This window comes from Cibotium barometz, chromosome 23, assembly GCF_041138505.1.
Source record: "Cibotium barometz isolate CiBa-2024 chromosome 23, ASM4113850v1, whole genome shotgun sequence".
Lineage (NCBI taxonomy): Eukaryota > Viridiplantae > Streptophyta > Polypodiopsida > Cyatheales > Cibotiaceae > Cibotium > Cibotium barometz.
In genome coordinates this window covers 18,772,485-18,795,576 of record NC_141068.1, presented here as the reverse complement: position 1 = coordinate 18,795,576, position 23,092 = coordinate 18,772,485, and the positions used below count along the sequence as shown (strand labels likewise).

At 38.7% G+C, this 23,092-nt stretch overlaps 1 protein-coding gene across 1 annotated transcript; it reads left to right on the top strand.

The window, feature by feature from the left end:
* Positions 1-5,708: 5,708 nt before the first annotated feature.
* On the top strand, positions 5,709-7,303 carry LOC147625706 (uncharacterized). Its single transcript, XM_086817226.1, has one exon. The coding sequence runs from the start codon at positions 5,964-5,966 to the stop codon at positions 7,068-7,070; it is 1,107 nt and encodes a 368-aa protein (XP_086673352.1). The 5' UTR covers positions 5,709-5,963; the 3' UTR covers positions 7,071-7,303.
* The last annotated feature ends 15,789 nt before the right edge of the window (positions 7,304-23,092 follow it).

Here is a 23,092-nt window from a genome sequence, read left to right as displayed (position 1 = left end):
TACTGCTTTGGTGATTACAAATTTGACGTTTGCACATATTTCCCCTAAGGCTATGCTTCATATATTATCCCTCATCCCCACATATACATTACTTTTATCCAACAGGCCCCAAAATGACCAATCGATTGTATTATCCGACTTGTTGTCCAGCACTCACTTATGCGGTCACATTTCCCAAACAAGCATGCATCCTAATTGGAAGAATGCCAAGTCTAAATAAGCCGTCTCCTAACCATCTAGCCAACTGGGAGCTGCTAAGCTCACCACAACAGTTACTCCTCATAAAAGGGACCTTACAAAATGGATCACATCGTTGTCACAAGCAAAAATAACATGAGGGTGGAGAATTGAACAAATGCTTTCCGAATAAATAATTATATCCCCTTCTTCTTGTGCATTTTGCATACATCAAGTAAATTGGATTGTATTTTTCCTGTTTTCTTTGAGGTGTACAATAGGTGTAAATCAAAAATGTGCTGAAAAGGGAAGCAAAAGCAAAACATGATGTCATATACAATATCGAAGCATGTGGTTGTGATACTTAGTAGTAAGCAGAGCTTTGGTGGTTGCTTTTTATTAATCTATCTACTAGTACTCGAGAGTATATTGCTTTAGAAAACATGAGTCTTATATGTAATAGCAAGCTTTTTTTTGGAACACAAGTTTTTTATTTTGAGATAAGGCTCATATGCCTTTAGTTGTGTATTTTTTTGACACTTCATTGTATAACTTTTTTAATACACTTAAATGTTGTATATATTCTCTCTTCAATGTACATGCTTTATTACATAATATTCTCTCTTCAATGTACATGCTTTATTACATAATATTTACATTTTAAATTTTACTTTGAATGAGTAAATTTATGTATTAATTTTTTTTGTCAAGGTGTTACTTCTACATTTGTCAAGGTGTTGCAAATTTCTTACAAGAAATTTTAATTTTCAAAAATTTGAGATCTTTCATGGGAGAAGGTTTTTGTATTTGCTTCAAGAAATGTTTTTTGTGAGCACAGGGAAATACCTCCAAGCTAGCAGCCGACGTATACTCTGTAGTGGATCTGCTAGATCTGGAGTAGGACCTGACGTTGCATCAACCCCTTGTTATGGTTTCCCACAACTCATATGAATCAAGAATGGACCTAATCTTGAACTTCTAAAGAGTCTAATGTGTTCCATCCAACTTCCCATCACCAAAAGGTCGAGGGCAGGCATGAGCTACGTTATTTGCAGGTTGGGCCATCTCTCCAAATCTGCCTTCAAAAAGATAGAGAGTGGGTACAAGCGGCTACCTTATTCGTAGGTTGGGCCATCTCTCCAAATCTACCTTCAAATAGTAAACTGCCAAAAACAGTCTTTGCTTAGAGCCTATGCTTTGATACCATATAAGAATACACAATAGCGAAAGTTGGATCAACACAATACAAGGCACTGAATTGCAAAAAGACTAGAGAGTAAATAATATTACTGCTTGCAAAAACTTGATTTACAAATTGATGGCATCCACCCACCTATGTGCTTTGGGTAAGGAACTTTGATGGCGATCTAGAGAAACTCTAGATGGAGGATATCTTGCTTACAAGAGTGCTTGAACACAGTGAACTCAATGATGAACGAAGGCTGCCAAACTAGTCTATATATATAGTACCTAGGGTCCGCATAGACGTAGGTCAGCCACGTTGGCCAAAATGACCAACCGATCGCATTATCCTACTTGATGTCCAACACTCACTAATGCGGTCACATAGCCCGCACAAGCATGCATCCTACTTGCCAGAGTGCCAAGTCTACATAAGTTGTCTCCTAACCATCTTGCTATAATTGGGAACTGCCAGGTCACCACGGTTACTACTCATAAAGGGGGCCTTACAAAATAAAGCACATCGTCGTCACCCGTAAAATAACACGAGGGTGGAGCATTGAGCAAATGCTTTCCCAATAAATAATTATTTCCCCTTCTTGTTGTGCATTTTGCTTACATTAAGTAAATTGGATTGTATTTTTAGGTGTATATCAAAAATGTGCTGAAGTGAAGCAATAAAAGCGAAACATGATGTCGTATATAAGATCGAAGCGTGTGGTTGTGATAGTTAGTAGTAAGCAGGGCTTTGGTGGTTGCTTTTTATGAATCTACTGGAGTATATTGCATTATAAAACATGAGTCTTATATGTGATAGCAAGCTTTTTTTGGAACACAATTTTTTTATTTTGAGATAAAGCTCATATGGCTTTCGTTGTGTATTTTTTTTACATTTCGTTGCATAACTTTTTAAATGCAGTTAAATGTTGTATATAATATATTCTCTCTTCAATGTACATGCTTTTTAAATGCAGTTAAATGTTGTATATAATATATTCTCTCTTCAATGTACATGCTTTATTACATGCTATTTGCATTTTACATTTTACTTTGAATGAGTAAATTTATATATTAAAATTTTTTGTCAAGGCGTACTTTTACATTTGAATGTTTTCAAATTTCTTATAAGAAATTTGAATTTCAGATTTTTGTCAAAAAAAATCATCGAGAAGGTTTTTGTATTTGCTTCGAGAAATGCTTTTCGTGAACAAGGGTATATATATATATGTGATGTCCAGCTGGCAGGCTACCGTTTTGGGAAGATAACTATTAACGTGGACGGCGGAAACGAGGGAGTGGGCAGGAGCACGCCACGTGGATAGGACTAGGGACCAGAACAATCTAGATTCTACAGGCGCCAGCAATGACGTAGGCAAGCAGCTTACGTGGTCAAGGTGGCTACTCGCGGCATCCAAGTTCCAGCCCAACGACTGCCCGCCACGTAAGCACTAAGGGTAGCTCAAAGTTTCAAACTGTTTTGAGGTAGATAGACATAACTAATAAGCGCCTCACCCCCCTAAACCAGACCCCCACCCCCATAAGTAATTGGTTACGATCCTGTTTTGTGGTCGAAAAACACATTTGGAAACTTCTACTTATGTGAAAGGCAAAAACTTGGGCTAAGAAAAATCTCTCAAGAGACAGCAAATTGCTAGATGTAAACAATGAAACGTTTCTTTCTTTTTTAGAGAGAGAGAGACAGAGGGAGATCCTATTTTGAGTTGTTTTTGTCAAAACTTCTCTTTGAGAAATAAGATTAGTAAGGAGATATTATATTTCCCGAAGGCCTATCTTTTTACAAAGTCAGACCATAGTGTTGACACTTGGAACCGTGATCCCTTTCTTCTATGCTAACCGTGATCTCCCTTAACATTGGAATCATGATTTTTTTAAAGAGCCCTATTGCTAGGACTTGGTCATCTTAAATCATCTAAACCAATTTAGTAGCTGAGTCCAAAGTGACCTTGACATTTTGTTTGATTGTCCAAAAAAGACTGAAATTTTCAAACTTGCCTTCTTCAAATGAAACCCATTATTCAACTAAATTTCACTTGGGGTGGCCTTTTCTTTAAACCCAAAATTTCAAAGGTGGGTAAGTTCTTTTTTAAGGTTAAAATGGGCTTTAAAACCCACTAGAGCCTTCAAATTTTAGCACTGATTCTCCCAATAGAGGTGCTACTGCGAAATACTCAAGAGACATGGTTCATCTTCCTCAAGAGACATGGCTCATCTTCAAATTTTAGCACTGATTCTCCCACATAGAGGTGCTATTGGGAAAGACTCAAGAGACATGACTCACCTTCCTCATTCCAAAAGGAAGACCTAAATCGTGCATGATACCTTTAAATGATCTCCTAATTGCTAAAGTCATGTAACTTTTTAAATAAGTATAATAAATTATAACCATTACCATGTACTTTTTGTTACTAATGAGTTCAAAGAATTCAGATTTGTAAATTAATGTAGGGATTTTTTTCATCTTTATTTTAGATTTTAGCTACCACTCCTTGCTTATCTTCTCCATTTAATGGTGGCTACTTCCAAGTACTACATGGACATGAATTTAGCAGGTTGTAATTCTCCTAACTTATAGAAATGTTCCCATCAATTTCTTAGTACAAATGCTGTGCAAATTTTAATGAAGTACTCTCATAAATCAAAAGAGACATGCAAGACATCATGCTTAGATCATCCTACAACTTTAAGGATGAGATGACTCCTCTTTGTTTCTATGTTTGTTTCTATCAAAGGCACTTCATTACATCCAACAAAAAAGTCACCTTCCTTTTAAGAATTTATCACCTAAATTATGTGTAATCAATTATTATCTTGAATATATGTTTCTAGATGTCCCAAAACATATGGTTTGGTTGGGAGTTTGAAATTTGACCAAAAAAAAGAAGAAGATGAAATTTGATTGATGCTAAGGAGATAGACCCTTACAATTTATGTCAAACTATGACTTAACAGCCTTCCATAGTGACCTCGACAATGCATTTTCAAAAGGCACACTAATTAAGAATCGAAAAAAACCACAAGTTATTATGCTTTAACCTAATGGCCATTCTCTTCAATAAAATCTAGTGCTTTTGGTATGGAATTATAGGGAGGACAACTATAAGCTCTTTAAAAGGGAGCTATGTGCATGTTGACGAGACAAGGTGGTGGTTTACCAAGGCAATTCCATGGTGCTTTTCACTTTACTTAGAAAATGTGAGCCCTCTAGTCCTTGCCTAGAAAACATAGAAGCCTCACGATGTCGCTCTCTCCCTCTCCTTCTCTCTCTCTCTCTCCAAAGTGAATGGGATTTGGTTGAGAGCATGGAAACCGTGCATAAGGCAAGAAGGTGAGTGTGGTGTATATTGAAGGATACGATCGTCTAATGAAGAGGGAGATCCTAGGCATGGTGGAAAGTATAGGTGTTGGGAGTGGCACATGTAGACCAGTTATTTTTTTATGGGAGGTTGCAGTTTTGGGTAGGAAGGCTTATTGAGCGAGTGGGTCAATGGCATGTGCATGCGGGAAATTTAATGGGGGAACTTGGGAGGCAGGTCAGGTGTAGAGATGGAATTCTTTGGTTTGATTTCAAATATTATTAACATAAGGAACGACATTATACTAATTTGGTGCCACGTTGATTAATTAATTCAATGAAAGAGTTATAACACTTTGGTGAACACACACCCCTATTGATATCTTAGAGAGATAAATACAAAACAATGGATGGATAGAGTCTGTAACTTTTCTCTTGACCCCCCATGACAACACCCTCAATCAAGTGGGCCAAGTGCTTAGTATAGCACTTTTCATGGTTCAAAACTCCATGTGGCCCATCATGGTGCATGTCCATCTAAGGTCCATGGTTTCCTATTGATCATGCTTTTTGTCGATCGAGTTTGTTGATCAATTGTGAACTCACTTTTGACGCACTTTACTAGTAGTCTGCGGTGCACCAAACATGGGGATACCTTGAGTGGCTTGTGGAATGATTTCAATCAAGGTAAAATGTTCTAAAGTTTGAACTGAACATGGAAATAATATTAGTAAAAAAAACATGCAGTAACATAAGAATGTTGGGGGGGTTGGGGGGGTATGACGGGACTTTGTTTAAGGCTGTGCAATATGAAGCCAGCGAGAAAAACTTTAAGGGAAAACCTTGAGGAAAACTATAAGCCTAGGTTTTATATTTCCGGCTTAGTTTTCATAATTAAAATGCTTGGGGCCTTGTGGCTTTTGACCAAGCCCTACCAGCCCGTGCTAGAAAGACCCTACACGTGGACTATTCGTCCAGAAGAAGCCGTGGATGTTTCCGCTGCGTCTTTTAAAAATGGAGTCCGGCCCTATTTCTTGGAGCAATCGCCTCTCGTCATCTTGTGCTCGATACACTCCCCTCCCTCTTCTTCTTCTTCTTCTTCTTCTTTCCCCTCTTGGAAGCATGCTTCTGTGTCGGTGTAAGGTTCCCTCCCTTGCACGCTTTGCCGCATACATGCCCCCTCATTGAAACAGCCTTCATCCTTCTCCTCAGGCTTCAACGCTTGCTTCAATTCTTGCCATATAAGAGACGTCTAAGGTTTTGCATTCATTCCCTTCGCCATTTTTATAGCATGTATCTGCAGCACCATGCTGCAGCTCGCAGTCTCCTGCAGGAGACTGTTGCCTTTTACTCCTCCGCTGCTTCTCCTCACATGAGTATCAAAGTGGGTTCTGATGACAATTCATCTTCAAGCCAATTCGACCCCAACTCCAGCTTGGGTGTCAATACCAATTTCAGCCCATCCATGGCCATTATTTTGGTGGTTCTGCTCAGCTCCTTCTTCTTCATGGCATTTTTCTCTGTCTATGTCAGGCGCTGCAGCAGAAATAGTGATTTCAATAACGGCGGCCCCGCCGCCGCCGCCCGGCCTCCCGACAACCACCAGCAGGGCGTCGACGCCGCCTTCCTCCAAAGCCTCCCGCTCGTAGCCTACTCTGCCTCCAAGAAGAAGGGCTCCAATGTCGAGTGCGTCGTCTGCTTGACGGACTTTGAAGAGAATGAGCCCCTCCGACAGTTGCCTAAATGTAAGCACGTTTTCCATCCAGAGTGCATCGACATGTGGCTGTTCTCTCATACAACCTGCCCTCTCTGCCGCCGGAGCCTCATCTCCGATGGGTCCAGGTCCTTCCGATGGGGGGGCTCGGGCAGTCACAGGCTGTCATTCTTGGGCGGCGGCAGTGGGCGGCGATCAGCGGCGGAGCCCTCGACGCCGACGGAAATCGATACTGGCAGCGTTAGAGGCCGTCGGAATCCTGCGGAAGAGACGATTGTGGAGGTAGGCGTTACTAGCGATCCTTCTGTCTACGAACGGCTGTGGGCGTTGCAGAGATCCCATTCGACGGGGCACTCTTTGCTGAAGAGGGCGCTGAGCCGGGCAAATTTCCGTCCAGCTACGGGAACCCCCGTGTCGAGTTTAAGTGGCGGGGATGCGGAAGAGCCACCATCGCCCTTGCAGCGTTCCAGGAGCGTGGCCGCGATAGAGGGCGAAGAGGCAGAGGCACCTCCACAATCTAGTAATTCTGGTTGGATGAGAGGGGCGGGCAGCTGGAGTGTTTCTCTCAAGCGTGCCTTGAGCTTGAACAAGCTCAGCCCCTCCATTCAACGGGACGCTCTCTCCACCCCTGTTGGCCAGGCCGCCGCCTCCACTTCCGGTCGCTCAACCTTCGAGAGACTGTAATCGAACCACAAGTTTAATTTAAAGTCATTCAAAGAAAAAATATAACCGTTGGCCGTTCTATCAGAATTGTAAAAATATCAGATTAGATTAGCAGATTTTGTAAATCATCCACATCAATAACATCTTTGTATAAAGATTGCTTAGGAACGTTAAATTCAATTATCCTCTCTCTCTCTCTCTCGGTTCTTGGGATATTTTCAGGACATAACAAATATTCTTCTTCTTCCTCCTCCTAATCCTCTCTCTCTCTCTCTCTCTCTCTCTCTTCCGGTCGGATAGATATTTGGTCTCTTGGAATTGTTCCTACAACGCAAAAAAGGGCTTCTTTTTCTTCTTCTTCTTCTTCTTCCCTCTCTCTCTCTCTAAATGATGTAATTGTTGATGCGCATGAGAATTAGTGGGGAAACAATGAAGATGCATGCAACCACAAAAAATTTTCACCAATGGACTTCATGATAAGTGCTTTTCTAGTCAAGGGTTGTGAATATTAATATTAAATACATGCATTATCATAGTAATTATCAATAATAATCCATACACTAAGAAAGTCGAATCACTCACATTAAGAATAAGCCAAACTTAAATAATAATGAAGTTGTGAAACATAGCGGAGCTCGTTAAGTCAATGTGAGCTATTTCCCTGTAGGTAAGTTATTGGATTCATAATTACAAGAAGTACAAGTGCGAGCGGTTATTTCTTTCAAACTATAAGCATTCTATGAAGTACATGGAGATTTGAACTTTGATGTGGTAGATCATTTTGTAGATCATTCTTCTGCCAATATGGTTAGTGTAAATCTTTTAATGATAAGAATAGTTAGTGACCTTAAGGCACCGTTGGTGGTTTGGAGCATTTCCAAACATTTGAAGATTTGAAGAAATCCTTCTAGAAAAGATTTAGGAAAGACAAGACGATAACAGAAGTATTGGAAAAGCTATAGAGGTTAACCCAAAAGAAGAGGCCAACAGAGGACTATGCAGCTAAATTTTGAGCATTACTAATGTGCCTATGTACATCAATGTCTAGTGGAGTGTTGCCACACTAATATTATAACTGCTTTAAACTTTTTGAAATCTTGTACCGTGCCTTTCCGTTCAATATTTGAGCATACGTATCTTAAAAGCAACGATACTGTGAGATTTTTGGGGTGCAACAGCACGCATGTAACTTTATCAATAAAACATCCAAGGAACCAAGGAGTTGCAATACTTGGCTTTACCTTAGTTTATTGTGTTGCCATGTTGAAGTAGTTGCTTATAAAGATCTTTGTTTTGCCACTCTTTCAACATGATTCCTATGTCATAAGAAGCATGCATCATTTATGCATTCAGTGAATGAAAAGTCAAAATTTGCTTTCAAAACATGAGTGTCGAAAAAGTTTGGGTTGGTAGATGAGGTTTGGAAACAATCACACTCCCTTTGTGAGTGTAGACATCAATATTAAACTGTTGAGATTATTCATGCTATTATAAATCTTTTTATTGGTTCAAATGTTGCCATGCTACTTTGAGCTCTCTTAAGGTAGACAAGCTTAATTCAACCCACACTTTTCCAAATTGGTCCACATAAAATAATTTCAAGTTACAATTGGCTCACATGCTAACATAAAGGATTTAAGGTTATGATTGGCTCACATGCTCTAATGAGCTTGGGAGAGCTTCTAATTGGTCTCAACATAATGGATTTAAGGTTATGATTGGCTCACATGCTCTAATGAGCTTGGGAGAGCTTCTAATTGGTCTCAACATAATGGATTTAAGGTTATGATTGGCTCACATGCTCTAATGAGCTTGGGAGAGCTTCTAATTGGTCTCCACATAAAGGATTTTAAGGTTAAAATTGGCTCACATGCTCTAAGGAGCTTGGGTGAGATTCCAAATACACATGGTAGCTTGAATGAAGGGAGAGCTAGAGAACAACAAGAACAAATTATAGACCTCAATCTTCTTAGAAGAAGGTTCAAGACTATAATTTGGTCTTGTTGTTCTCTAGCCCAACCTTCTTAAGAAGACCAAATTATAAACCTCCACCTTCTTTGAACAATTTCCTTTAAAAGAGGGGGCACCTTTTTTATGGAGAGCTTAAGATTTATTATGAATCAGCATGGGCCATGTGGATACCAGATTTTTATCTTTAAAAAAGGACAAACAACCAAGGTAAAGATCACAAAAAAGGGGGCCAAGAAACAAGATTGAATTTTTTTTGCTCAAGTTTCAAGCTTTATGTAGAATTGTTACTCGTGGACTAGGTGGTACATGACTTTTTAATTTAACCAGATATACACCTAGATGCTCATGCAATGCACCTTTTGGACCTGCATGTGACCACCTTTCTCTATTACTAGGGCAATCTCTCTAAGTGCATGTGATACCACTTTTAGTTTTTTATTACGTAGGATTTGTATTTTCTATATAAGAACGCCCCTAAATTTATGCATGAGTGCCCATACAATCATTTACATGAATTTTCTTTTTGGTCTACTTGTGTGCATAGGTAGGTAAAATCTCTTGGAAGAGTTTGCAGTGGCTCTTTTCTTCATTATTATTACTTCTTATAACGTGCATGATTTTACCCTTAAGAGAGGTAAGACAACCAAAAAATAATATTGTATGCTTGTAGAATTGGTCGAAAGGGTGCACGGAACATTGGATGGTCTCCTCTTTAATGTGTTCATGGAGTGTGCCTAACTCACACCCCCTCCCTTTCCCCCTTCTTTGGAAGGCATATGGGGAAGGCATACATACATGCATACATATATGTATGTATGTGTGTATGTATGTATGTTTGTATCTATCTATCTATCCATGAATGCATGTACATATATATACATATATAACAATGTATATATGTATATATAGCATGTACATATAGGAATTTTGGCAATGTATATATATAGCTGTGTGTGTGTGTGTGTGTGTGTGTGTGTGTGTATATATATATGTATGTATGTACGTACGTACGTACATGCGTATATATACATGTATGTGTGTGTGTGTGTGTGTGTGTGTGTGTGTGTGTGTGTGTGTGTGTGTGTGTGTATGTATATGTATATATATATGTATGTATATATATGTATATGTATATGTATATGTATATGTATGTGTGTGTGTGTGTGTGTACTTACACATACATATACTTACACACACACACACACACATGCATTTATAGATATATAGATGTATATGTATCTATCTATATATCTATGAATGCATGTGTGTGTGTGTGTGTGTGTGTGTGTGTGTGTGTAAGTATATATATATATATATATATATATATATGTATATATATATATATATATATATATGTATATATATATATATATGTATATATATATGTATGTATGTATGTATGTATGTATGTATGTATGTATGTATGTATGTATATATATATATGTATGTATGTATGTATGTATGTATGTATGTATGTATGTATATGTATCTATCTATATATCTATGAATGCATGTGTGTGTATGTGTGTGTGTGTAAGTATATGTATATGTATATGTATATATATACATATATAGGGATGAGCATTTTTATGTGTGTGTGTAAGTATATATATATATATATATATATATATATATATATATATATATATATATATATATATATATATATATATATATTACATACATATACCTATATAGGGACAAGCATTTTTTAAGTGAAAACTTAAAAGTATTAGAAATAGAAAAATACACATAAATATCTATTATCCAATTAAGTAGATAATAAATTATTTAAAAAATATTTAGAAAAAAAATACCACTATAAGAGATGGCAAAGAGAAATAACAAAAGACGTATCCATCTCATGATAATATACTATTGATCCTCCCAAGAAGGAAACTGTCGATTGTGGACTATATACAATACATTCTCACTGATATAGACTGAAAATTGCAAGCCAAAATTCCTTTCAAAAGATCAATCGTAACAACACCTAGATATATATATCGGCTACCCTAACTTGGCCATTATAGTCACATTAATAACCCCAAAAAAGGAACATCCTAATACATAGAGGAAAAGGCTTTAAATAGTTCACGCAATGATGCAAGATGAACCAACATATGTCTATCAGTATCCAGTCTCGAATGCCAAAATATATATTTAGTATAGATGGCATGAATCTTTGACCACTGGAAGTCATGCACACAAAGTCCTCACATGTGCAAGATGGAAACACTGAAATGGTGACCTTATATGGGGTTTCTTTCTTTTGAGAATCCTTTGTGAAAATCAAGAACTCCAAATGTTCTCTATCTAGCACCTCATTCACATTTAGAACCTCACAATGCATTGCAAAAGAGGAATTAGTACTTGACTTCATGTTGCATGAATTGAACTCCTCTTGCCATTGTGGAGGAACACTTTTACTCACATTTTCTTCCAATGAAAACAAGCATGGCCTTTCTTTTCCCTTAAGTACATTATTTGGACCATCATTAAATATTCTCGAAAACAAGCCAATTTTTGTTGGAATTAGGGTTGCAGGAAAGCACACCAAGCTTGGAGAAGAAGAAGCAAGAATGCACACAACACAAAGTGTATTAGATTGTGTCAATGTACAAAAGATAAGTTCGCCCTAGAGTGATGGGCGTATATACAAGCCGGGGGAAAAAACCTCCTAAAGAGGAAAAAAGTGCCCCGGCGGTCCTAAGTGTGTTCACACACATCACTGCCTATATATATATGGCAACAAATCCCCCCTGGGAGTGATGGTGTGAACGAGAGCTGGCACTCATGTATAAGGGAGTGCCATGCTCGAAGTAGATCAGTCCACAAAGGGGAGCAAGCCCAAAGCTTTGCGGAAAGCTTCGAACTTCTCACAAGGAAGCGCCTTTGTGAAAAGATCGGCGAGGTTGTCCTGTGTTGGCACATAGACCAAGCTGATCTCTCCTGCTGAGAGTCTCTCCCTGACATAGTGATAATGCACCTCAATGTGCTTTGTGCAAGCATGAAAAACTGGGTTTCTCGCAACTGCCAATGCACTCTGACTGTCAGTGAAGATAGAGGTGGCAGACTCCTGTCCAACACCCAAGTCAGCCATAAGCCGTCTGAGCCACACACACTCAACCGTAGCTGTGAAAGCTGCCCTGTACTCAGCTTCACAACTAGAAGTGGCCACAGTAGGTTGCTTCTTGCTCAACCAAGATATGTATGAGCTACCGAGCATGAAACAAAAACCACTTGTGGACACTCTTGTGTCATAGCAACCAGCCCAATCTGAGTCTGAAAAAGCTTGTAAATCTGGCAGCAATGATCCCCCCTTGGGATAAAACAACCCAAGATGTATGGTGCCACTCAAGTAGCGAAAGATACGTTTAACTGCCTTCCAATGCTGAGACCCTGGGCTATGCATAAACCTGCTCACCTGTGAGACTGCAAACTGAATGTCCGGTCTCGTAATGCATACATAAATGAGGCAACCAACAGCTGTCTGATAGAGTGTGACATCAAAGTGATCTCCAGCATCATGAAGACTCAACTTCAAACCTGTCTCCATTGGAGTAGCAATAGGCTTGCAGTCTTCAAGGCCAAATCTCCGCAACAATGTCTCAATATACTTTGTCTGACACAAAGCAATACCTCCATCACACTGCTTAAATTGTATCCCCAAATAATGATGCAAATGTCCCAAATCTGACATCTCAAAAGAGGCATTCAAGTCAGCCTTAAAATCAGCAATATGACTCTCATTTGGTCTTGTGAGCAGCATGTCATCGACATAGAGAGCAATGATTAGATGTACATCATCCACATGTTTAACATACAAAGTGCTTTCTGTTGGACTATTCTGAAAACCATGTGCAGTCAAATATGCATGTATCTTTTCATACCAAGCTCGTGGAGCTTGCTTTAAACCATATAAAGCCTTTTTCAACCTGCACACTTTGTTTTCTTGCCCTCTTTGAACAAAACCACGAGGCTGCGATACATACACCTCCTCATGCAAATCTCCATTCAAGAATGCAGTCTTTATGTCCAATTGATGTACATTCCAACCATTATGAGCTGCCAATGCACAAATGCTACGAATGGTAGTCATATGACAAGTGGGAGCAAAGCTCTCATCAAAATCAATGCCCTTTTCTTGAGCATAACCCTTTGCAACAAGTCTAGCCTTATAGCGATCAACACTGCCATCTGGCTTTCGTTTCAATTTAAAAACCCACTAACATCCAATGGCCTTTTTACCAATAGGCAAATCACACAAAGACCATGTACCATTCTTCATTATAGCATCATATTCACTTTGCATTGCAACCAACCAATTTTCTGAATTTTGTGCCTCATCAAATGAAAGAGGTTCTTCCTCTTCACACATACTAGACACAGCCAAAGCATAACAATCTGATGCATAAGAGGCATGCTGAAAACCTGAACGAGTACGACTAGTAATAGGTGCATCAATCTTACTATCACGCAAGGTTTGCACCAGCCATTTAGGCATACCTCTAACCTGCTCATTTTCAGCCCTATCCTCATGAATTACATCCTGTAAATCTGCATCAGAAATAGGCTGATCTATGTTGTCGTTTGAAATCTGCGTAGGCTGAATATTTGCCTCATTAGGACTTACATTTGAATTTCCACCTGTAAAGAGAGGCAACAACGTATCAAATACATCCCGTGAGTTCACACCTGTCTCTTTAGTACATGATAACAAGGGCTGCACAACATCTTCCACAAAAACAACATCTCGACTAATCAAGATACGCTTTGACTGCGGATGATACAATCTGTAACCCTTGCTCTCAGCACTGTAACCAACAAAAATGCATTTGACAGCCTTATCATCCAATTTTCTGCGTTGTTGCACAGGCACTAAAGCATAGGCCAAGCAACCAAAGACACGCAAGTAACCAATAGAAGGCTTCCTGCCATGCCAAGCTTCGTATGGAGTAATAGACTGCAAGGCCTTAGTGGGACACCTGTTGAGTACATATGCAGCACACATGACAGCCTCAAGCCAAAACGCATGTGGCAAAGCTTGGCTCTTGACCATACATCGTGCCATCTCCATAAGTGACCTGTTCTTCCTCTTAGCAACACCATTTTGCTGAGGGGTATACGGCACTGTACATTGGTGTTTTATCCCACGACTAGCCAGAAATGCATCAAACTCTTTAGACATGTACTCCCCCCCTCAATCAGTACGGAGGGTGCCCACAATACAATTGGATACATTTTTAACCATAAGAAAAAACTGTTTGAAGCACAAAAACACTTCGGACTTTGCCTTCAGTGGATATACCCATGCATGCCTTGAGTAATCATCAATGAAAGTCACGAAAAACAAGTGTTTACCAAATGACGGAGTTTGCATAGGCCCACATACATCACTATGTACAAGCTGTAATTTGCGAGTGGCCCATACAGAACCATCCTTTGGAAACGCAGAACGCTGCATTTTGCCTAAAATACAGCCTTCACAAACACGTTTCAATGGTGCCTCAAGAGGGGGCAATGAAGCAACCATATCAAATTTCTGCAAACGCAGCAAACTAGCAAAGTTCAGATAACCAAAACGAGCATGCCATAGTTTTGCATCTGAAACTGCCTTTTCATCAGAAACTGCATTTGCTGAATCTTCCACACACTTGTCATAAGAATTGAGCCTATACAACCCACGAAACAAGGTGCCAGATGTAATAATCGTATCACCAGAAGTCAAATCATGAACAGTACATCTGTCATCCAGAAAAATCCAAGTCTAGCAAGCGCAGAGATAGACAATAGATTCTTCTTTATCCCTGGCACATACAAAGCATCTGAAAGTGTGAAAGCGCTGCCATTTGCAGCAGTAAGCATAATTTTACCAACGCCCTTCACTGGGTAAGAAGCATTATTGGCACATGTCACAGTATTCCCATTAGGGACAGCCTCAAGAGAAGTGAACATATCACAATAATGCGAGGTAATGTGCTTTGTAGCACCACTGTCAAAATACCATACATGAGAGTCAACAGAAACTGCCAAACATGCATCATGTACAAATGGGTCATACTGGCAATACACGCTAAACGCCCATTCTGTATCCTGCACAACATTTGTAGAATCTGCATTTGTAGAAGCATCCGCTATTGTGGCTGCATTTGACTCTTTCTTCTTTGCCTCTTTAGCCTTTAGCTTAGGGCAATTCTTAATGACATGATCATTTGCCTTACAATAGTTGCACCTGGTCTTTTTCTTGCTTTTATCAAGAGCCTTCTCAGACTTATTGTTGCTACCTATGGAAGGAGAAGAAGTTGCAGACCTACTAATAGGAGAAGAAACAGTGGAAGGGGCTGCCTTACCACTTCTTCTCTGCTATTGGGCAGCAATAAATGCTTGATCAACTGCACGTTGCCTGGCCCTGTTTTGCCTGGACTGCGCTTCTTGCAAGAGCTTGTTGACTAAAGTATCATACTTGACAGCATCAGGTCTGTCCTCATTAAGAAGTCTCCACGTGGAAGCAAAAGTCTGATATGTCTCAGGTAAAGCATCAAGAACAGTCTGCACAAGAGAATGATCAGGAATAATCTCACCTGCAGAAATCAACTGTTCTTTGAGATCTTTAATCTCAGCAAGAAAAACATTCATGTCATCATCTTCTTGCATAATCTTCAATTCTAGCTCTTTACGCAGGTAAGCGATTTTTGCCTCGTTACGACCTGCATACAAACCAGCTAGAATATCCCAAGCCTGTTTTGCTGTTTTAGCTGAACGAATATGTGGGGTGATGTTACGTTTGACAGAAAGTGCAATCAAGGCATGAGCCTACGCATCTTTACCATCCCAACGAGCTTGTTCAGCAGTGAGCAAAATAGCAGCAACAGTAGAGCTGCTAGAACCTGCAACATCCTCAACAGATCCTACATCCACAGAACCTGGACGTACATTCGTACCCTGCACAATGTTCCACACTCCTTTTGCAACCAAAACATGCTGCATCATGTATGCCCAAATTGGGTAGTTGCCGTCTCCATCCAGTTTGTCTTCAGCAAACAACATGCGAAATACATCATTGCTGTTATCAGCCATGGCCACTGACTGAAACTGATGCAAAAGCTACCTGTAATGAAGCAAATACTGAACAGAAGACAACTCGTGCTATGCAGCACGGTCCACAATAGAACACGTATGCCTGTTTTGCAGAAAACTGCACTGTCAAAATTTCTGCAGAAAATGACGAAAACATAGAACTTGAAATGCAAAAACGGAGCCCAAACGACCTCAGATGCAAATTCTGAGAACGCAAACCCCGATGGGATTATTTGCAGAGTATAGGGACCTGCAAGCACTCGTGAAAACTCACCTCAATCGGAGAACGTGAGTCGGAGGGTGCTGGCGGCGTAGCCCTGGGAGCCGATGCCTGCTCTGATACCAATTGTTGGAATTAGGGTTGCATGAAAGCACACCAAGCTTGGAGAAGAAGAAGCAAGAATGCACACAACACAAAGTGTATTAGATTGTGTCAATGTACAAAAGATAAGTTAGCCCTAGAGTGATGGGTGTATATAAGCCGGGGGAAAAAACCTCCTAAAGAGGGAAAAAGTGCCCCGGCGGTCCTAAGTGTGTTCACACACATCACTGCCTATATATATATGGCAACAATTTTCTTGGGCCTCATTCAGCTGCCTTGGAGTACCCCTCCTTTTCCATGACTTTATTAAGCAGTTCCCAAAATAGGGTTTGGGAATCAGTATCTTGCACTTTAAAGTTTGCAATTGCAATTGTCTATAATTCCTTCACAAATTGGTTGCACACATGGCAAGCCATTGTTTTGAAATTGTGTATGCATAATTTCTTTGGCCGGCTTCTTCTACATAGCTTTTGGTCTTGTTGTGCCATCTTGTTCTATGTATCTGCTTATCTTATTTCTTATTTATTTGACTCTCTTTGCAACGCCATCTCCGATTAGATGTAAGTGATAATCAATATGAATAACACACCTAGTAAGCTTTTTTTCATTTCTCACCCTAGGAAAATAAATTAAAAAGTCAACAAGGACATTCTTTTATGAGCCAAGGTGGGATACCACACTAAAGACACTTCAAAGAGCCATCGATTTCCACACTCATATTTACCTCGCATATCCTCTAAAGCCTTCCCTGCCAATGCTTCTCATTCACCAGGCCTATGCATTCCAATTGAGAGCACAAAGAGTTTTACTCTACAAATGCCCACCATATTTTCTAATCATCAAAAGTTGCAATGTTACTAAGTGACCTCATATGTGTGTCCAAACATACACATCCTATTTTCTCTCAATTCCTCCTCTTTTGACGTTGCTCTTCGAATGGAAGCTCAAATAAAATATGCAAAAGGAATCTCTTCAACTTGTTTAAAAATTTAAACCATTTCAAATGCTGACCTCAATGAACTTGGTGGCATCTATTTGAGTAAGACAATCACACTTTGTGCATGCTCTTTAACCATAGCTTGCTTCTCATCTTTCAATAGTCTATCACCTCTATAACAAACTTCTCCTTGAATTGAATATTAAGATAAAACATCATTTCTTCCCTCTTTCTTATGGCAAGAATCTTAAAATATAAATCATTAGACTCCACTTCTCCATATAGTTGTTGAAAACCAATAGAGCTTTGTTTCATCCCGAATTCCTTACTAAGATGATCTATACTCACCTTTGTCACCCAATTTGTTATTACTAACTGAGTAATGACAGTTTTATCCTCACTAAATAAGTAAGCTAACTCCATTGTTGCAGAAAAGTGTGAGTTGCAAGATATTTTTAAGCATTAAAAGTAAAAAGTAAATTCTATTGTTATGCACCACATTATTACACCAAAAAAGGTTTTTGTAATCAATATAATGGCAAATATTATAATCAAAGGCTATTGAGCACTAAAAAATGATAATATTTATCTCTAAATTTGTGCATGATCAATTAATAAACTCATCTGATAATATTTATTGCTAATCATGAATTTATGAGATACCTCCAAACATATTCAAATATTAATATACATTATACCTTTGAGATTTCAATTTTAAAAAAATAATGAGTTATAAACACTTATTTTAATGATTCTATGGGGATCACAATAAATACAACCCAATGAATGAATCTATATATTTACAAAATTGAAAACAAGATATACCAAAAAATACACATGCAACACTTAAATATACAACAACATGATCTATTTTTTACAACTGAGTTTTTTCGAGTGGAAAAACATTGAAAAAAATTTACATTTTGCATGGGGGATTTCAGCAACGAAACCCCCTATGATAAAAATTTCCACTATTCTTTAACTAGTAAAAACTCAATGCGAAATACTTCAAAAATAAACACAAGCCAAAAAAAACACTTAAAATAAACACCAATCAATGAAAACTTAAGTGCATATTTGAAACCCCCCATTCAAATTTTTCTATGTTTTCCACTTGAAGAATGTTAAACACCCAAAAAATAAAACATGTTGCATGCATATATTTAAGTGTTACATGTGTATTTTTTGGTGTTTTATTTTCAATTTTATAAATTTATAGATGTATTCATTGGGTTGTATTTATTGAATGCATAGAGGGATAAATGGGCATTTATTTTTGGTTGGCAAAGTGCATTTAATTTTTTCATGAAATTCTAAAAACAAATTTGCATAAGCGATTTTGATGGCATGTGTTTTTATGTGCTCTACAGGTTCCTTGTAGCCATAGCTTCTCAATACTTTAAGATATACATGTAATTATAAATTTAGAGTGTATAATTTAAGATTAAAACAATTCCAAGCTATAGGTAAATGTTTAAAATATGCAAAGGGTTTAGAGAGATAGAGAGAGAGAGAGAGAGAGAGAGAGTTGAAGAATGAATACTGTTAACCCATAGTTTTATCCTTAGTCATTCAATACTTATCCCATCGTGGTCACCAAGTGTTGAAGGCAATGGTGCTACCCTCAATAGAGCTTTGAGAGAGAGAGAGAAATAGAGAATTCAAACGTTGCTCTTACTATTGCATACGATTTATTACATGACAATAAGGTGTTCACACCCTTTGGAATCACCACATGATCATACTCTTGTAACCCTAGGTATCCCCTTGCCTTTAAGACTTCTAAACCCTTTGTATTCCAATCCTCAAGGCTGAATGTTCCCATCATGAATACACCATTAACAAATACGCTAAATTTTTTCGAAACATACATAGGTTAAAAAAGCTAAATATCTAAAAAATATGACCATGCTGATCGTGACAAAGAGGTACATAAGGAATGAAGAAATGGAAATTTATCACAAAAATCTAAAAAAGATTGCACACCTTGTGCATTTTTTTGTGAGCTCTACTATGCTTGTTTCTTCAATCTTTGATCTCATGATCTACTCTTCAAGTGTGCCTCATGTTTTCTTGTCTTGCTTGTGTGGTTGAGATGTACCCATTCAATTGGTGAATGGATCATGTGGCCATTTCTTTAGACCATGGAGACCACACAAATCATGAGTACGTGAGCAGAGTCAATTAGGTTTGTGATGAGGATGTCGTGATACAAGACTCCATCTTTGTTAATGTGGCCCTTGACCACATTCATTTTTGTGACTAATATTATGATACTCTTCCATGACCTTTTGTGGCTTGACACTTCTCTTCATATGAGTGTCTAAAATGTGTAAACAATTGGCCACCTTGTGAGCTCTCTACACTTAACTTTTCTCAACTAACACCCTACACATGTACCATAATTTTTTACTACCTTATCAAACTTTATTTGCTTTACTACACCCCAAATTAATTACATCGTCATTTTCCCCTCACAACACAATTAGGGCCTTTTTTCCCTATATTATGTCAAAAAACATTCTTAGAAAGGACTCAGTTTCTCCTATGTGATGTTTTTCTTACACAAAAGGCCCCAAACATTGTGTTCCTCTATGGCTCTTTTTCCCCTACTTTATTGAGCCCTTTTATGTAAGCAAAACATTACACTTCCTATAGTGTCACTTTAGGTTTTTATAGCCTCTTCTGTCAAAGTGGGAGCACTCTAAGCGTGGGATGGGAGAGAGAGAGAGAGAGAGAGAGCTTCCTCCTAGCAACAATTGAGTGACTTTTGGTGTTGTGGTGGTCGTGCACTTTTTGTTGTGAGACTCAATATGTAGCATTTATGTATTAAGCGTGCACACACACCGGAATACCCTCTGTGAGTATTCCAAATAAAGGAATCATGCACTTTTTACTTGTGAATCTCATATGTAGCAATGTCCTCTCATCTCTACTCGTATTGGGCACACCATAGGCGGGAACACTTGTATTAGGCAAGCTTATGGGAGCATACACACAGGAACCCCTGCTCTGGGTGTTGGTATCCGTATTGTGATTGTCTCCAAGCCACATAGCTACATGAGCTCAAACAAGAGCACAGCCGCCCCTCTAGAGGTAGCAATCTATGTTAGTGTAAAGGTTAATTTGGATAAAGCTTAACCATGTGCAAGCAAGCAAGGCAAGAAAAGAACAAGAAAAAGATGAGATTTGTGTGTGATTGATTTTCCACTAATGGTGTCATGTGACAGGGTTTCCAGAAGTCCAACCATGGAATGTTCTTTTATTACACTTACTCATTGGGTGTAGCATCTGCTATCATGGAGGATTTTGGTTAGATCTTGTAATGTTCTCTCCAATAGATGGTGGCATGGTTGAGTACATGGCTGCTTGAGTTAAGACGGAAGTATGTTTCAGATGGGTTGGCAAATAAGAGGTGCTGGAATTTGTTCTTATCCAACTTCTCACTCACAATCTACAATAGACTTTCAAACATGATTACCTACGGAATAGTGCTTACAAAAACTTCTGCACTTATAGCAAACCTTCAATCTTCCAAAACATGATTACCTACTACTAGCAACTTATCAAAAAGTGCTTACAAAAACTTTTGCACTTACATCAAATTCTAACGTGGGGGTACTGTAAACCTGTTATACTGTAATAACTGTATGTGAAAACCAGACACACAAACATACATCCTCACCAACAACATGCAAATCTCATATTCTTTGCACAGACTACCCTATAACCAAATTTCTATTGTAACTTTGTACTAAACCAAAAATTGGGCTTATATAGTCAAAATTGATACTTTCGTAGAGTGCTTGTGAAAAACTTGAAGAGCCAAAATGGGGCCCTAAACAGCCTTGAATCACTAAGGTCCTATGGACCCTTCCCGTATAATATAATGCCCCTTTGATCTACGAAGGGCGGCTCAAGATGTGACAGGGCACCTCACTGTTGTGCCTGCCTGTTGCTCTTGCCTAGAAGCTAACTGTAGAGATTTGCTTCTAAATCAAAGGTGAAGAGATAGAGTTACCCTTACCTGTTCCGCTTCCTTTTCTTGCCTCTTGAGGTCTTCACACAAATCGATGCTCAGATACCATGAGAAGAATATATTGGAGAGAGGGTGAGCTTAAGCTCCTTGCAAGCAAACACACACACATGAGTAGACAAAGATTTATGGTTGGATTTTCTTCTATTCTCTTCTCTCCTCTACAACCATAACATAAAGATAAGAGCACACACTATGGAAATTCCATTTCACACAAGATTAGACAAGCACACATGAGAGATGGATGGCTGAATTTTCTTCTCTTCTCTTCTAAGAGTACATACTATAAGGGAAAATACGCTCCTCCTACAACATACAAAGGTCGATCTATGAACCTGACTACATGAGCTAGCTATAACTACAACTCTAATGAATCAAAGTGGCTATCACGTAGCATGTAAACCACTAGCAGCATGATATTGTCCATAATCTCACCAACCATACCAGTGGCATAATAAGTGCAGAGCTATCATCTTAGTGTTTTACCCATATTCGTACTAGTTGAGATCTTCAACCACTCATTTGTGGTAATGGATTCCAAAGAAGAGAATCATACACCATGATCCTTAGAATGCTTTACATATAATACCTAAGGCTAATTCATGATTGAAAAACCAATCACATTTATTTAGCAAAGGTGACTAGTCCTTGAAGATAGATATAAAGGTAAATTTCAAAATAAGGAAGATGGGTTGAGGCATTCTCGCAAAAATGAGGTGACTAGTCCTTAAAGATAGATATAAAGATAAATTTTAAAACAGGAAAGATGGGTCAAGGCATTCTCGCAAAAATGAGTCCAATACACAAGCGTTTAGGCCACTTCACTCAATGCCTATCGTAGAGTGTGATATCGAAGATGTAATGTAGGAAATTATGTGCTTGGATGTATTACACATACACATGTGGGATGAGGGCCTAAGCACATGATGTGGGACATATAGGACTTTGGTTTATTGGAAGCCAATGTGTGAAAGGTCCTAGGAGTAAGTGACTATATAAGTCATTTTTGGGATAGTTTGTACATCTTTTTGAAATATTATCATTTTGGTCATCTTCTTGCCTAGAGCAAGCTTTTATGGTGAGCTCTCCCTCTTGAGAAGCTATGTGTGTACTCCATTATGAGTGCAAACCGTGGTACTCCGGTTGAGTGCACATTGGCAATGAAAATGCATGCATTGATATGGATGGTGGTAGAGATTTGGATGCATGTTTTGAGCACTTACATGCTATGGATCATGCCTATATGGTTCTAGATGATAGATACTGTGTTTCGCGTGATTCACAAGATGCCCATGCTATTGATGGTCTGGCCTTGCTTATACCTCGGCAGCATGATTCAGATTTGCAGGCATTTAGTTTCAATATCCATAGATACTCTTATGAGGCCATATATCATATCTATGAGGCATTTGTGTTTCTTCATAGTGGATGTTGTCTCGACGCTATAGACTTAGTCTATGAGACATTCACATCTAGATATACTTGGGATGCTACGGATGTCATGGTTATACATACTCATGATGGTGGCTATACATATGTAGATCTTGTCTAGAGAGACATTGATATAGTGGCCCATTGATAGAATGTGCAGTGGAAGAAGGGAAAGTGGAAACATAGGAGAGAGAGAGAGATGGAGAGGAAACACAAGTGAGAACCTACTCTCAATATCATCATCCAAAGGAATACATGTCCCAAGC